At 39.6% G+C, this 17,651-nt stretch overlaps 2 protein-coding genes across 2 annotated transcripts in view; one reads left to right on the forward strand and one right to left on the reverse strand.

Moving 5' to 3' along the window:
* Positions 1 to 559: 559 nt before the first annotated feature.
* On the reverse strand, positions 560 to 5,493 carry ubxn1 (UBX domain protein 1). Its single transcript, XM_034093601.2, has 10 exons — positions 5,433 to 5,493; positions 4,767 to 4,831; positions 3,984 to 4,037; positions 3,660 to 3,787; positions 3,103 to 3,190; positions 2,755 to 2,946; positions 2,269 to 2,320; positions 2,046 to 2,168; positions 1,745 to 1,928; positions 560 to 1,119 (listed from the first exon to the last, which is right to left on the reverse strand). The coding sequence occupies exons 2-10, from the start codon at positions 4,823 to 4,825 to the stop codon at positions 1,079 to 1,081; spliced, it is 921 nt and encodes a 306-aa protein (XP_033949492.1). The 5' UTR covers positions 4,826 to 4,831; positions 5,433 to 5,493; the 3' UTR covers positions 560 to 1,078.
* Positions 5,494 to 10,224: 4,731 nt separating this feature from the next.
* ehd1a (EH-domain containing 1a) overlaps positions 10,225 to 17,651 on the forward strand; it is a 15,415-nt gene continuing 7,988 nt past the window's right edge. Inside the window, exons 1-2 of the mRNA XM_034092611.2 lie at positions 10,225 to 11,014; positions 16,659 to 16,756. Coding sequence (XP_033948502.1) covers positions 10,626 to 11,014; positions 16,659 to 16,756 — 487 coding nt within the window. The 5' untranslated portion in view covers positions 10,225 to 10,625. The remainder of the gene's footprint in view (positions 11,015 to 16,658; positions 16,757 to 17,651) is intronic.

The raw sequence follows: 17,651 nt of genomic DNA on the forward strand, positions 1-17,651 counted from the left end.
TACTGCAGATGCTCGCTAGTATGTTCCAATTTTAAATAGTTCAATAAAATCCCTAACATTTACCACGCATTATATCTTTAGAAGTCAAACAGGATGAATTTGACAAATATCTTTGCTGAAAAATATTACAACCGTGTTAAGTGTGCACAATATGTTGTATGTGGTAAAAACATTTGTTAAAAGGATGCTGATTTTTTTTTTTCAGTCAACAAATCCCATGAAATGACTTCAACTATGTTAAACTGTCTCACTGTAGTTTCTTTCATTTCCTTTCAATTGACCCCCAAACTATTTGATCCTACTGAAGGCTTACATCTGTAGTATCACATTTAGTTTCATTTTGTAAAAAGGCTATATAACTTCCCCTTAATCAGCTGGGCATTGTAGTTTTTAGCAGACAAGTGTAAAATAGTGCATTTTGGGGAACACTTTCAGACCCAAAATCCAGGTGTGTATGCAATCAATCACTGCTTTGAGTCTTTTCACGGTAATTCTTTGACAGACTTATTTTAAAGAAGGTCGAATAAGTGATTGTTAGAAATTCCAGTCCACCATCATATTTCTCAGAGTCGGCTTTATTTAAGTAGATTCTTGGTGATAATGCAGACATACCCGTCCATACATTTTAACTTATATAAAAAAAAAAAATAGCAAAGTAGAGCATGACAAAATCAGGAAGATCAAGAGATAAAATGTAAGGCCCTTTCAGAAGCGATCGGGTAGGTCTCCGTGGTACTTTGCTTTGTAAGGATCAGGTTAAAATTGAAAGATTCTGTATACTTCATATAAATGCATCAGTATCTGTCAGAAGCCAGCTATCTTCACTTGAATTAAAAGTCCATAAGTCATTGCACACAAAACAATCTATACGCCCAGCATGGCAAAGGGCAGCAGTCAGTGAGTTACACTTCTTAAAGTAGTTACACACAGCTTCCTCTCTGCTTCAGGTCAGTTAGCTGGCTTGCTGAGTGATACTGAAAGGTGGAGGCTCTGTTCCCGGTTCAATCTGCTTCCTGTGTCTCCTGTGTTTCTACAGTGGAAGTGGTGAGGTAGGCTCACAGAGCGGACCCTCCTGATCTCACTTTTTGATAACAACCAGCACAGCTGAAGGCACCAGACCTACAGAGACACAAAGGAGAGACACAGAACAAAAGGTCAGAAACTGGGAGTGTGTGGAGCTGCGGACACTTTAAGGTCCATGCAGACACTAAAATACAAAAACTGTTACATACGAGTCACAAACACTGAGATTAAATTACTTTTTTTTTTTTTAGGGCTGTGACGATTAGTACATTGCTTTATTAATTGTGTTGGAATTTAATTCTAGATCAACATTCAAATTCTCCAAAAAATGTTTAAACCCTACATCTATTGATTCTCTTTAGCTAACTAGTATGATAAGTATTGTACTATTTGTAGAATAATTAGATATCCGCAGTGGCTAAGTAGGATTGTGTCCTACTAGTGTGATCATAGCATTTTTACTTCAGGGTGATGAGAAGTACAAAAGTCAAAATCCACATTTGTTGGCGTTAAGCCTTTCTTAGAAAACCTTTTGCCGCAAACAAAGGAAGGAACACATCTGTATTAATGGGGCAGTCAAACATCACCATATATAACATTTATATAGAGAGAAAAACAACAAAAAGAAATAGAAAAGAGAGAAATGAGAACAGACATTCAAAAGGTCCATTCGAATAGTTTACATTTCGTAGAGCCATAAGAGTAAACGCCCGGTGCTCACCCAGTTCCTTGAGGGGCTTCTCCATGTCCAGTTCGGTGTATTCGTTGCGGGGGTACGGGGACAGCAGTGTGAAGTCCTGACCCTCCGGTGTGTTGCCGTTCACCTGCACGTAGACGCGCACGGCCGCCAGCTGCTCCTGGGCTTTGAACACCGCCGTGAGGGTGGAGCCGTCCAGCAGGCGTATCTGCAGCGGGAAGAAGCAGAAAAGAAAACCGGCAATTGAGAAATATTAACAACTAATTACACAACTTTGAATTATTGTCTTGCTGAAGTGTTGTGAGGAGCGTGTGTGTGTCTGTACCTGTATCCTGGACTCGTCATACTCCTTCTTAGTGGGTGGAGGGCCGTGACTGGTGGGGGACGGGGGGGTGGGCTGGGCAGGTTGGGACGATGTCGCCGTGCTCGCGGGGGAAACAACTCCAAACTTAATGGATAAAAAATAAGTTGTTACTGGTTCCAACATCAGTAGCAAATTAAACTAAATGAATGTTACAAGGAAGGAGGTGAACAATGGCTGGGCTTACCTTCTGTGCCCTCTCCTCTCTGTCTCGTGCAATCTTGTCTTTAACCCTTTGCCTGATGGGAAAAAAAGACAAGCCCACAGTAACAGGCATTAAATACTTAGAGTAGTTGCAAACGGTGACAGTGGTGGAGTGTTGTAGAGTTAGATCGACTAATTTGATGCTGATTTAACCTAAAAGCATCTCTGTCTGACTGCATTTGAACATGTCACTCATTTCTGGTCTTCACTCAGTGTTTTTGAATTGCTTCTTTTGCACACATACATTATAATGAGGAAGAGATAAGACTGCAAATAGTCATTTCTGTATTTGGGAAAATATTTGTATTGAAAGGAAAACAGGGAGAGTGAACACCTCTAGAGATGTTAAAGTACATTATTATTTTAATTCCTGTTAAAACATAGATTGTGGTCAATGAAAAGTGCTGTTACTACTACCGAGTGTAAATAGATAGATAATAATAATACTGTGTTGTCATGAATCTCTTACCTCGCCATTTTGTCCTCCATCTTCTCTTTCATGCGCTGATCGCTGAGTTTCTTCATATCATCATCCTGCAGCTTCTGGCGAATATGCTGCAGCTCTTGGCCGTCTTTCCTCCGCTGCTTCTCCCGCTCCAACTCCTCTGCCCGCTCTCGCTCTCGTCTCTCCGCCTGCTTCAGCCGCATCAGCTCCTCTAGCCTAAATGAAAAACAGACGAAAGATGTTAGCACTTTGATATAATGAAGGTTAAATAAACAGAACATAAAGTACTTCTATTTTTGTTAGGCTGCCAAACTCATGACCATAGATGATATTTTAAGTGATCAAATATAGAATAGTTGTGTGCACTTTTACCTTCTCACTTGCTCAAGTCTCTCCTCCTCTGACAATGGCACTTTTGAAGGGTCATCAACATCGATGCTGCCGTCTCCACCTGCTGTCCCTGCAGCCCAAACAAATGTACGTGAGAAAGTGAACGAAGATAAAAGGGATGTGTTGTATTGTGTGGGGTTTAAATGTCAACCATGACTGAAAGCTAAAAGTATAATGCTGCTAACCTACACACCTTACACCACAAAGCAGAAAACCTCCACCACTGAACACTGACAGATAAAAGAATCAAGTGAAGCTACCATTTAACCTCCTGACTCCTAACTGAACTCATATATTGTTCAGTTGAAATGAACTGGGACAGCAAGGCTTAGATGTTGCTTATAGATGGAAAACCATGCTATTGAACAGGTTTGGCTATGGGCAGCATGGATAATATCATATCCTGCTATAAATAACTCATTGTTAACTATAATGTTTTTGCCTTTAATCCATGCGTCAACCTGATGCACAAAATGACACTATATACATGTGTCATTTTGTGCATGCCTAGGTGGCTTTAATGTCTGCTTCTTCCTTACCTTCAGCGGGGTCTGCTATTGACGGCTCGTCTGTGGGGGACTGGGTGACGGCTGCTCCCCCCACCACGTTCCCTACAGGCGGCACGAAGGGCTCATCGATGTCTGGGTCGCTCTCATGTACCATTAACCTGAGGAGAAAACAAACCGTAAAGATGAGGGCTGCAAACTTACTTTGTTAAGGAAAAGAGTCCATAGTATGCCGGGGAAAGAGTAGCACAGGAGGGTTTTAGGAGAGAGACGTGGGAGTGGGACCTTCGGTGATGATAGAGGACCGTGTCCAGGCGTCAGTTCAACACTGATATGTTTTGTGTGTGTGTCACTCACCAGTCCATGGCTTGTTCTATTCCCTGGTTCCCTGTGCTGGCTACCGCCTTCTCCCTGAAAACAGGACAGACAGGTTTATTATAATGTTACACAGTTTTATTGAAATAAATAGCTAAGGATCCCATGGTATGTAGCACAATGTGGCCATACGATAATAACAAAAGATGGAACACGGCGCGCCTACAATACAACACATTTTACATAAAGAATTAAATAAAAAACGCCCTTATTTTTAAATAAATGTTGGCTTACCTGGTTCCATTAACAAAACGTATTAAAAAAAAAAAAAGAATGGACGGTTTGAAATAATACTTTGGTGAACCTTTTTTTAACATTTATTATGCTTTCTTTCTTACATTGTAAGAAAATATGATAGTTGTATGTCAAGCGATTGGCAATAGAAAGGTTGTGACACTCCGGTTTCTATCCAGCCCTTCATATCTTCCATTGGGAATCTGGTGTCGTTTGCTCTTAAGTTACAAATAGCCTGCCTGTATTTGACCTATTGTTTCTTATACAACAGATACTCTTTCCTAACATTCAATCAGTCATGTATTTGTAACAGCAACACAAGGTGGGTACCTACCCAAGTTCCCATAGTCCTTAATATTTAAGGTTGTAATTTTAACATTTAGGGAGTAATTAAGACATTAGATTTAAAAAAAAAAAAAGTCCAATCAAATGCATAAAACGTAGCCGGTTTCACTTTCACTTCCTTGAAAGTCGTCTCAAATCTAACACTTAAATTAGCCAGGATGTATTTTGGGGTTTGGTATCACTCACGCTCGGTTTCTGTCGAAACCCATCTCCATCAGACTCTCTAGTGTTGTTAGCTCTGCCATTTTGAACTGAAACACATTGTATAGACAAACACAGTCATCATCTTTCAATTGGACATATTGTTGTTACCCTACTGCGATTTGCTAATAAGAATAATAAAGTAATTCACAATATTTAGCCAAGCCCCTTTTGTGATAACATGAATCGATATCTTAAATCAACACAACAGCTCATGGCTTTTTGTGTAAAGGAGCTAACTCACATTAACATTACCATGGTACGTTAGTCAGAATATAGCACTATGGAAACAAATATTAACATGTATTCGGCCAGCAGCCTGACACAATACATGTTAACCAGTGATCTGTAGTTGTAAGCATTTAATATCATAAGTATAACTTCTTATTTTTCCTATTAATTATAATACAAATCGTTGTTAGTGCTGAAATTAGCATTAATGTGGCTAACGTTCGAATTGCGAAAGCTAGCTGAGAAGCCTCGCCTGTTAGCTCGATTAGAAACGACCAGGAACTCTTATAAGCTCTCCGTCACTTTAACTATTAATGTGTGTTTGTATTTACACGTAAAGCCACACATATGTTATTTTATATCGTACAGAGTTAATATTAGCTAATATATTCATGGAGACAACGTTAGTTAGCTACTCACACATCAAGTCAACACCGCTTCAACTGTAGGGGAACCCGCATAGGTCAAACAGCACCGAAGGAGAAAAGCGGTTTTTTTTTTGCGATAATTCTTAACGGACAATTTGATCATTTTTCAATGTATTAAATAATCAGTTAGTTAGAGGAAGTACCCAGTTATTTTACTTAATCACCAGAACAAAATTGTATCCAATATTTTTATTTAAGTAAGTACAACATTATCAACATGAGAATATATTTAATTGCCATTTGCCAACAGAACAAATACGAATTACTCAAAACTGCTCACTTCAGAATAGTATATATTATATCCTTATTGAACTATACTTATGAAACGTTTATGTGTTTATTACTTTAATCTTGCTTCTCAGCTAATAAAAGGGGATCAATTTTGATTTACCATGTTTACTTCCTGGTTTTGGATTGCAATTGAAATAATAATAACGTTTGTATTTTCCATAACAATACATCCTAATTTATTAATATTAATTGATCGCATTTTGTATTATAAAACTGAATCTGCAAATGTTTTTGTCTCAAAAGGTTTGGGCCAAAACACATTTTAATCTTTCTGCTTTCTTTCCCCAGAGACAAAACTAAACATGATGAAGCAGCATTCAGTTTTTATTTATCATAAGGAACATTGTCCGCAGCCAATCTCTGTTCTTTTAAATCAAGGCCGAACAGTTCTCTGTTTGCCTCAGCCCTTTACTAAATCAATAGTACTTAGTTTCTTCTTCTTGCACTTACTGCACATTCACTGCCTTTTAATGTATGTTAGCCTTTTTAGCTTTGATCTCTTAAATTACTGTTTTAAATGTTATCTAAATGTGTCTTTGTGGTGTGTTATACAAAGACTTGCCATATGCTTCTTGAGTTTAAGAGCTGTGTTTTATTTCCTCTCCATTTAGTTATTAGCATTTAAATTATAATTGAATCTGTCTTCAATGAGTTGGATGTGTATAGTTTTTGTGAGAAGGCAGATTTGATATGCTATAGATGGCTTTACTTATTGGCTGCTCTCCATCTTGAATGATTTTGTCAGTGGGTGTTCAAACAAAACGCAATTTGCTGACTTTTACGAGAAGGTGTGGTCTGTTACATATTTACAGTGAGTTTAATGATTAATTTGTCTCTCCCCCACGCAGTCTTAAGCCGCTCTCATTCAGGAGTCTGCCATACTCAGGGACCAACTTCTGCCTCAGCCTGCTCACTTCTGTCTCTCCTCTTCACCCACTACCTGTTTTTACCCTATACCGTTTCTGTCTTGCTTTTCCTCACACTTTCACCTGATGTTTTTCATTCTTATTTCCCCTTTTCTGACTTCCTATTTAGAATTAATGACTGAAATGAGCCTTACTTGGTGAGTATGAACCTTTTGTGTACATTTAAATGTGGCTAATCAACTGAGAATTGGAAATCAAAGAAACCTTTCAATTTATTCACTTTACATTTGATTGATGGGGCATATATACCACAGTTGTAATGTGTGTTTACAGCAAGACAATTGTGTAATTTTGTATTGAATATTATCTGTGCATCCACTCCTGAAACCTAAGCATTACATTCTTCTGCTTAGTAACATTTCAATCACAGATCATCCTTTAAGCAACATTTCTGTCTCATTTGAAGGGAAGTAAGTGGTTATGAAGACAGATGCAAAATGGTTATCAAGGGAATTTTATGAATGAGTGAAAAATTGATGAAACTGCAAATGCTTTCCTGATATATTAGTTGCCAGGCAACGTGCATAGTTGGTTTAATTTATATATATAAATTGTATTAAACAATTATAACTGTTTTCCACAGGAATCCTAAAATGGATATACTATGATCTGTTCAGGATATAGGAGGTTATCTCGGTCGATTTGACCTGAAATATATTCCTGTCTAAAGAGTAGTGAAGGTGTCTATTTTAGTGTTGAGGTCAACCATGCATCTCAAAAGTCTTTCTTAAAAATGTTATATTTATTCTCAAATATGATTTTCTGTCACAAAACTGACCAGATGATACGGTTTTTGCAGACTTAATCATTAACACATTCATTCTTATTTTAGCGCTGAGATTCACAATACTGATTCTTCACTTTCACGGTGTAATTATATGGTAAAAATATATATCTGGGTGGGCAAAGTCCAAGGAGACAACAGGGGTGAAGGTCTCTTCAGTCTACCCTTAAATTGCTTTATGGCCATGTTTTTCAAGGAAGGAGAGGTTTAAGGGTCAAAGCTCAGCCTGGATAAAGTAGGGGGGATTATGGGATGGGATGAGGTTTACACAAGTAAAAGATGCACACTCATGTTTATTACTTATGTTAGAAGCCATATCAAAGCCTGTGTGTAAAATATTAATTTTGATGGTCTAAAGGCCAAGATATATTTGCAGGAAAAGCACTTCCTCCTGACTCCTATCTCACTTTCATTGATTGACTGACCCTGATTTTATTGGTGTCATAAGGGTAACATGTTTCAAAGAAGCAGTAAAACCCAAGATCAGAAGATGTAAGACTATGTTGGATTATATTTTACAAACCTTTTTATTAGGTGTGGGTGGAATTATCACAAGGGCTCAGATAAAAATATGCAGTAAAATGAGTAGATTTCATGTAGTCGTTGGTGCCCGACCAAAAGAGGGCAGCATTATTTCACATCTCAAACTTTATCACACAGCAGCCATGGAGTTCAAATTTGTAGTATTGTCAAGTTCTTAACTTTGCAACGTTATTGGGATCTTTCAGTTTTAAGGTATTGGGACAATTATACTTTATAACACACACACAACAAAGAGGGGCATGTTCAATAGTTGTTTTTGTTGTTGGGGAGTGGCTTTTTATAAGATAAGCTTTATTATCTGTCACAAAGAAAAAAATCTCCTTTGACATGACTCAACATTGAACAAACAATTAACATTTAAAACACAGTTAAAAAACATATATTAATGAGAACAAACACTAATAAAACTTAAATTGACAAGAACAATACAATCAATAAATTACAATACAGAACATTTCCTGACCTAGGACCTCAAAAGAAAGAAAGAGACATTTACAAAAGTAGGGCATTTGCAACAGAGCAAGGTCAGTTACTGTGCACATAAAGATAACAAAAGCATTTTCAGTGATACTTTGTTATAATAACACCGTTTTGTTATAACAACCCATCCCATAGGAACAGTGAAACACAAGTCCATCTTTGTCTAAAAGGGTCCATTTCACTTGTGAGTCACAGTCATTTGTTCCATCATGTAAACCTGTTTTAGTGTTTGGACCCACTGAGGTAGGTTGGTGGTTCAATGTATATTTTAATTGTCAAATGAACATAATCACATAAAGGAAAATGTTTTGTTTTTTTAAATCACACCCTATGATATTTCCAAAGACTTGGTGTTACTACCACCCTTTTTCTCATTTTTCCAGAGGAAACTATACAACCAACAATGTCATGAAATAAATACCACCTCCATGTTCTCATGCTCCGTCAGCTGTGCCTTGTCTGTGGGTCTCACCAGCTGTAACAGCATCTCCATATGGAACAACTCTGGCTTCCAGTGGAGCTGCTGTTATCTGTGGTGGGACACCTCTTGTCATCGTAAAAAAAGAAGGTGCTTACATACTCGCTTACATATCGGACTCTCTGTAGCTTACACATCTGACTTTCAAAGTCAAAATGGTTTGTGTAAAGGAACACCTTCTTTTTGCTGTTTTTGAATGATGTGCCACTTTGATGCTTTTTTATATACAGGTTGCTCTTTACAATAAAGCTGATGCCTTACATCCTATTAAACTGTCTTTCTTTTCTGTTTCTGTGTGCCGTTTGAAAAGATAAAAACATGATCATGTGTTATTATTGTATACATACGTTGTGTGTCTGTGTGTTTGTGAAATTGATATATGAATATAAAAATACATAAACACACAAGGCACTATATCTATAAATCGCAAACATTTCACTCTATTAGCTGCAAAGAACAGCTCAAAGTGTGGTGTTAGAAAGTCGTGCAGAAACTAGTAAGGTTCAAAATGCACATTCCCCAATCCAACAAATCCACTATATTAACTGAAGTGAAAGCAAAACAGAAACAAGTTTAGGCCTCGTTGTGCCACATGTGTTTACTATCAGAAATGACCACGTGAAACCAAAACCACATTTGAATATTTAAACAACATTTCTTGTAGGGTAAAAAGAGGCACTGAATACAATTCACTGACATGAATAGGCTGAAGGTCAAGCCATAACGTCACAGACATAACAAAACAAAAACAATTTGACATTTATTTAAGGGTAGACATTTTTTTGGGAGAGGATGTTTGGGTCAACTTCATTAGTTAATAATTATTGATATTATTATAATAAAGCGTTAATTCACGTGTGTTATTTCATTGATACCACAAAAACAACAAAAGGTTGAAAGAGTGTAGTGTTAAAAATACACAACTATAGAAGACTACACACAATATTACAATAAAAACAGCACTTTTTTAAAAGTGTGTGGTTTTATTATTGTACGTTTTATTCTTGCTAATTATTTATTGTCTTTTATATGTGAAGACACTTGGGCCCAATGTTATTGTAAAAGGTGATATACAAATAAAGTTGAGTATGAGAGTCAGTATCACTGTGGCATTGATATGAGGAATATTGCAAACCCAAACAATCCTGATAAATGGTGTTATCACAAGTTTGAGGCAAGGCCCTCCATTCATATTACAAAGTGTGTCAGATACTTAACTAGGTGTAACCGATGAGGCTTTTATTGTGAAAGATGTGCATTTCCGGTATCCTTGTGCCAGCCTTCTTTGGGGGTTCACTAACCCACTAACTGACAGCCGGTTGCTAAGCGAGTTAGCTAACCGCTAAAAGCAGCTGTTTCGTTTACACCACCACAGTTCTGTTGTATCAGAACACATATAGCTTAATATAGCTAATTTACTGAGTATTTGTGGCGAGTGTAATTGGTGTAATTATCCTATCCTGAATTAGCCAACGTCAGCTGAAGGAGGCAGTCCTCGCAGTGCGTGGCTAGCTAGCAGAGAGGAGGGAGGGGACACAAACTTCAAGACCTCGCCCAGCCACCGCTTTATTCCAGCAGGCAGCTACTCTCCGGACGGTGTGAGAGATACACACCACTAAACTAGATTAATATTCGAAGGGGAGACCGGCACAGTTGTGTCAACTAAAACAAAAGCTTGACATCATGTTTAGAAAGAACTTGAAGAAGGACCCGGAGCTGTTTCAGAACGTGTCGGAGGGGCTGAAGCGTCTCTACCGGAATAAGCTGTTCCCGCTGGAGGACACGTATCGGTTCCACGACTTCCACTCCCCGGCGCTAGAAGATGCCGACTTCGACAACAAGCCCATGGTCCTGCTGGTGGGTCAGTACTCCACCGGAAAGACCACCTTTATCCGGCATCTCATGGAGCAGGACTTCCCTGGTATGCGGATTGGCCCGGAGCCGACTACGGACTCTTTCATCGCGGTGATGCACGGCGAGCAGGACGGGGTGATCCCGGGTAATGCTCTGGTGGTCGACCCCAAGAAGCCCTTCCGCAAACTCAACGCCTTTGGCAACGCGTTTCTTAACAGGTATAGTCCACAGACCACATTCGAGAGTTATAAGGCAATGTTATCAAAGCTGGTAAAGGTGCAGCTAGTTTTAATGACTTTGTATACTGCAGGGTAGATTGTGAATTTACTCCAAGTGTAACTAAAGTCTGATTTAAGTGTTGTTTATATTTCACATCATTAATCCAAATCTGTAAAGTAACTAAAGGTATAGTGGAGTAAAAGTACACCATTTACCTCTGAATTGTAGTGGAGTAGAAGTACAAAGTAGCAAAACATTTCCCTCAAACTTGTACTTATCGACAGTACTTGAGTAAATGTACTTAGTTACTTTACACCACTGGAACTGAGCAGTTAGAGCCCTACGTTTATTCATCCACTTGTGATTGAAATGAATAGGTTGTGTCTGTCTTTAAATATCATGTGTTAATACAGCTGTTTGTCAAGAACTGTGTCGTCATAGAAGAGGATTTAAATGCCCCCTCTGCATGTCCCTACATGCAGCACACAGGTACATTCACAGAATGCTGTTGCACATTGTTCCCAGCAGTGTCAGAGACAAGTGTGTGTGAGAGTTCTCCCTCTTTCATCCTCCTGAGAAAATGCGGTTGTTTAGTGTCAATAGCAACGTGTAAACCCCTCTGTGTATGGCAAAGCAAGTGACGCAAGGTGCTTTCCAACATCTGATCCCTGATAATTGATAACATCTGATAATTGAAGTCCTTTCACTTTGGACCACGTCTTGCCAGTTAACATTCACCTTGCCCTACTTCATACTTATTTGTATTTAAAGCTCCTGGCGTGGACACTGCTGACAGACTGTTTTGTACAAAAAAAGTATTTTTATTTTGTATACCAAAACTTGCACAACCAAACCAGGACTGAACAATACATTTAATTGATCTGGCAATATCGAATGCAACATCTAATTTGTATGTGGCATAATATTTGGTATTGTACAAATATGTACCATTCTGAATGAAGTGTTGTGGTGCTAAAGAGATCACCTAGAGGGCCTTCAAATCATATTATACAGGTAGAACAATGTGTTTGTGGTTTTTTCAAGGTTATGTACCAATCATTTAAAATGTTTTCAAATAAAATAATAAATATGCAATAAGGATAGGTCACTACAATATGGTAAGTCATATCTCAGTAGCAACATCTGTCAACAAATCCCTAACCCAGACCATATTTACTAGGTTTTGGACGGTGCAATATGTCAAAGATGGGGGGAACAAGATTCCAAGCACTGGCTAATGTAGTTTTGGTGGAAGTTAAATGTTCATGGGAGCATTATCTAGTAAGCTGACTCTCTTTTCTCTTTCTTTACACCACATATCATTTTGTCCCAATGTCACAACATGGCCTCTTGAACTTACTGTAGAAATAGTTGTTAGTGTTGCGAGGCAACATGCTGACCTTGTCCTGCCCTCGGATGTCGGTGCCATAAGCCCCTTACCCCTCGGTCATACAAGTGTTAACTCATCAGTGGAGGCCTGCGAGCCAACTCCCTATTTCACTCCACCTGTCTGTAGGCGATATGAAACCTTATCACAAAGGTTTAAAGGTTTTTGTATTTGTTTCATTGAGTCAGCAGGTTTTACACTAGGACATTCAGCTAATCGGAGGTTGATCCACATTACCCAGAGATCCGGAGGGAACCTCCTTCTCAAAGTTTTATGAATCACTCAGTGAACCTTAGGCCTGATGGCAAAGTCTGAAACTTCCTCTTGGCAAGATCTCACATGACTCACAAGTATTGCACAGGTTGAGTTCTCACTGATGAATGCAAGATCAGAATGACAAAGAGAGAGAACTCAGAGTGCAAGGTGGGAATGCAGAAGTTGGCAGAGCCAGTGTGATGATGTTTAGTGAACACATCTTAATCCAATCTATTGTGGGTGGATTTCAGATGACATCAGAGGGCTGACATCCAAATGTTGATGGTGTCACTTCCTGTAAAGGATGTGGGTATATCCCCTCTCTACAGGCCCAGTGGCCAGAGTGGTGGTGTCACCCTATACAGGAAAAGCCAGCAAAACAGATTAACAAATAATACATTAATGACTTATTTGTGGACACTTGACATTCATGATCTTGATCTGTTATTATGTGCAGGTTATCAGGTGGTTTGAGTGGCCATATATTGTATTGGTAACAGGATTACATTTGACAATTCCCCAGTCCTATTTACTGTTATCCGTCGGGATCCCTTCCTTCAATTGTGTGAGAGTGTTTGCTTTATCTTTCATGAGTGAAAGCTTCTGCCAAAAAGAATCAGTCAAACTTAGAAAAGTGAAGTCATGCATTTCGGATAACACGCTCAAAAGAGAGGGGGTGTCAGACCTCAAAAATTCACCTCTGGAGTTTATTACCGACTTGAGGGGAAACCAGATAAGATTTTTGTATAAACAAAGGCTATTGTCCGTTGTAGCATCATTTGTCAAACTGTTGGAAACAATCCTCTGATATCATGTGACTTGTGACTCTTTGAATTCAGGCTTGAGCGGTCATTCATTGGCTTAGGGAAAGCTCCCATGATCATATGTGTAGGAGCCAGGAGTGATTTCAGAGTGGATTTTGTAGTCATGTTAAGGTTTGTGGAAGGTTATATTTAGCATTTCTTTTGTTTTTGTTTGTGATACTTAAATGTATTTCGGTATGCAAGATAATGGGGAAAGTTGGGCCTCATTGTTTTCCGATATCCCTGTTTGAACAGTGTGGTGTATGTGTAGGCCTTAAACTAAAGTAATCAGCTGTGCAGGCAACGAGCCCAGAGCAAGCCTAAAAACGTGTTCAGGAACCAGTTCCAGACAAACATTTGGAGGTCGGCTGCTCCTGGCTCAGACTAGGCCAGCTTTTCACTTTCCTTTGAGGAGGACAAAAGTATCTGAGTTGGCTTTCCGCTGTTGGTTGACTGAATGTGTTTTTCTCATACAAGTAGATGGATATAGATGTGAAAGATCACATTTTGAGTTGACAGCTTTTGGTGAAGGGGAGAATAACATTTCCAAAGGGGCACAGAAGGCCTTGCTCAGCGTGGTGCTCTTTAACTATAGTCATTCAACCTGCAGATTAGCCTCTAACTACCAGCCTCAGATAGGATTTACCCCCTCAATATAATCAGTTATTTAAGCAGAGTAAACAGAAATCAGTATTTGGATGTGATCCACACATCTACAATTTACTCTTGGATTTGGCAAACCCAAAATATAGTGTCTGGTGTTCTCTTCTAGCTTGCACATTTTTACAGCTTTACTATTATTTACATTTCAGAGCAGTCTGGTTTCAGACTGTGTCTTGTTGCACTGAATCTTAAATGTTTCTGTAAAAGTAACTGCACATAATCCTGAACACTTGTTCTTGCTTCTTTTTAACTGAAATACCGCTGCAGTCAGAGGGTCTCAGTGTGTTTGTGCTCTGTGTGAACATTAGTCAGTTAAGCCCGAGTCAGCAAAGCTTAAGTTCCGCACCGGGCCACCCCGTCCCGCACTGTCCCGCTCCGTCCTGTCCTCCTCATGGCCTCCTCACTCCCGGACACTGACTCTGCACTTTTCTCAGAGGAGGTTACACAGGCACATCTTTACATACAAATTCACATGTGTGTAGGTAGGTATTGATATCTGATGAATAGATCATTTATTATTTTCAAACACAACAGCATTTTAAAGTAGGCAAAAATGTAAAAGTAACACAGTTGTAAAGTAACCTCCTTGTCCACATCCCTAGTGCTAGCCACAGCGCTCTGTTTCCTCTTCTGTACGGGAAGTTGAGGTTACAATGTGAAGGTCAGGAGGTGGGGACTGAGAGGAAGACCCTCTTTCATCAGCTGGGGCCAAACCCCCAAATCACATGAGAGTATTGACCCAGGTTCACGGTTCACGCCAGTGCCACAGCCTCACAGAGGGGATGGGTTTCTCACTTACTCGAGACATCATCAAACAGTGAGGAATCTCGGAGAGCTCCAGTCTCTCGGTTCCTCTGGAAGTGTCTTCTGCTTGGAAGAATTCCAGCTCAAATTCTTCGGAGCATTTTTTCCCTATAAGCTCTATGTGGAAAATGTCGGGATAGATAGTTAAATGGAAAACATGAGCCAAAATTCCTACTGGATATCATACGCCATTAGCTTTGAGAGGGAATGGAAAAACCTGCATGTTTGTTATCTTTGGCTGTCACTGCCATTGTAATGTAATAGCATGCTTAGGATCTCTTTGCAAGAAGCCCCTCTCTCATACTTGTTCTTTGTCCTTTCTCCTCCCTACGTGTGGTATGGAGTGTGTGTGTTTCTGCGCTCAGTGTGGTTGCAGCAGGAATGTAAAAGCACGGTTCTCCCGGTCTTATGACCCGGTGCCTCTGAGCTCATGTTGTGAGTATCGGTTCAGTTTGAGTGGAAGATCAGCAGAGCAAGAAGTAGTCTGAACCGTGGGGTGTTTTTAACAATCCACTTCTTTGTCCTGAGCGGGAAACCATTGTTTTATGTAAAACCACTCATCCTGTCACGTTTCATAGTGTGTGTGCCTTGGTTTGATTTCTGTTGAAGAGCAACACTCCCCTTTAATGTGTAAACCCCAGTGCTTAAAGGAGACCATTGTGTAGTGACTAATGTTACATTAGCAATGACTTAGGCATACAATTCATATCGTACTATGTATTGTACTAGTGTTTCCCTAACATTCCTACATTAATGGTTACCTCCTACAACCCCCCACCACTGTTTGGAAAATCTGAATCACCTAGTCCCATTGCTGTTCCTGTAGATCTAAAGTGTCAACTGGAGCTGACACAATACATCTATTAGTCAAACAACACAAAGAATTTGTCGAACCATTTTGATTATAGATTCGTAATTCAAGTCATTGTTTTGAGCAGAAAATGCCAAGTTTTTATTGATTCCAGCTTTTTAATTTTGAGGATTTGCTGCTTGTCTTATCTTTTACAGACTCAATGATTCATCATCCAGAAATGAATTGGCAGATGAATCACATACTATTGTAGGCTCCAGCCCTAGTATCAAGATAAAATCAACCCACGAGTATTAACCTATTCTGTTAAAATGAACACTTTTGAACTGCAGGGATTATGCTGAGGCAGCACCCTGAGCCCAAACCTCTCCGTACCACCGACGGCTACTTTGTTTGTCACCTGTGAATGTTTTAATGCAACATTATTCCTCTTTTGTGATTGCTTCAAGACTTGACGGTTGATTCTGAAAGCTTATCTTTAAATCATAGATAATAGAAAATAATAGGTGTGACATTATATCATAATTTATTGTCACTGCCAACATTGATTGAAAGCATGTTTTGTTCTCTTGGTGGTATAACAATCAAAATCCAACCAAGAGATTTGCTTTATTGCTTCTTTAATGAAAAGAGAGAGGGACTTTCACCAAAGGTTGCATGACAGCACATTTCAAACTGGACCCAGGTAAGATGGCTGCCATATGTTTTCATCTCAGAATGCCATTAGAAAAGTTCACTGCTATTGTTGAATAAATATGGCATGCACACTCAGCGGACTGGTTTTTGACTTCTCTCCCACTCTCCCTCTCTCCCTCTATACCCCTATGCCTCATACTCTCGATCCTTTCTCTCTTCTGTCTTTACTTTCCTTCTCTGCACTCTGCACCCTCCCCTCTCTCATGGCTGTGTTTTCTCCGCAGATTCATGTGTGCGCAGATGCCTAACGCCGTCCTGGAGAGCATCAGCATCATCGATACCCCTGGAATCCTGTCGGGAGAGAAACAGAGAATAAGCAGAGGTCAGCTGACGTAAACACCCGCACTTTACTCCCTCTCACACTCACCCACTCCCTTTAGCAGAGCCGCACCCTCCCTGCTCAGCAGCTCTGCAACACTGTAATGCCATACATGTAAAATGAACCCACAGGAAGTCACGAGTGCAGATATGAAAAGGAAACATGCTTAAGCAACATACAAGCTTCCTTTCCTTAAGTCTCACTCTGGTATTTCTGTGTGGTATCAACTGTAGCAGTGTGGTTCAGAGTGCCGTCCAACCCGTATTTAAATCTAACACCCTCAGGTCACAGCCTAACCAAACAGGTCATGTAAATCTGATGGACGCATAGGGTAGCCAAGAGAAGCACTTTGAAGTTCATTTCCTGTCTGTACCTGTGGGTTTCTACGGCACCATCCTTTTTCACATCCTTCCTTATTTTTTTTTTGTTTCTTTCTGTTCAGATTGGCACATAGCCAGGTTTATATTAAAAGATTAGCGACAATATGTGAAAAACATTTCCTCTATGTGGCCGTTTACCCCCTAAATGTGTCTTGTATCATTTATCACTTTATACCCGAGTCATCTCCCTGTACTGTGCGGGAATAAATACATTTATATCTTTATCCATTCGTCCATGTGCTGTGACCTACAGGGTCGCTCCAGATTTGCCACATCCACAGTTTTACTTTACTTTTGATGATCCTACAGAACTCAGGCTGCAGATAACAGCTGAACACAGCTTCTGCTTTCTCTACCTGGTTCAAGCCCCTTTAAGAGGAAGCACACATTCACACGTTTTGTGTACTCTAGGGAAAGGATGTGGAGTAAAATGGTAAACCTAGCAGAGAGTTTCCCAAGACCCCCTCCCACCAGCACCTCAGGGAGCTGTTACACTGTCGGAAATCTGCCCTTTATTA

The sequence above is a fragment of the Pseudochaenichthys georgianus genome, chromosome 10, assembly GCF_902827115.2.
Source record: "Pseudochaenichthys georgianus chromosome 10, fPseGeo1.2, whole genome shotgun sequence".
Taxonomy (NCBI): domain Eukaryota; kingdom Metazoa; phylum Chordata; class Actinopteri; order Perciformes; family Channichthyidae; genus Pseudochaenichthys; species Pseudochaenichthys georgianus.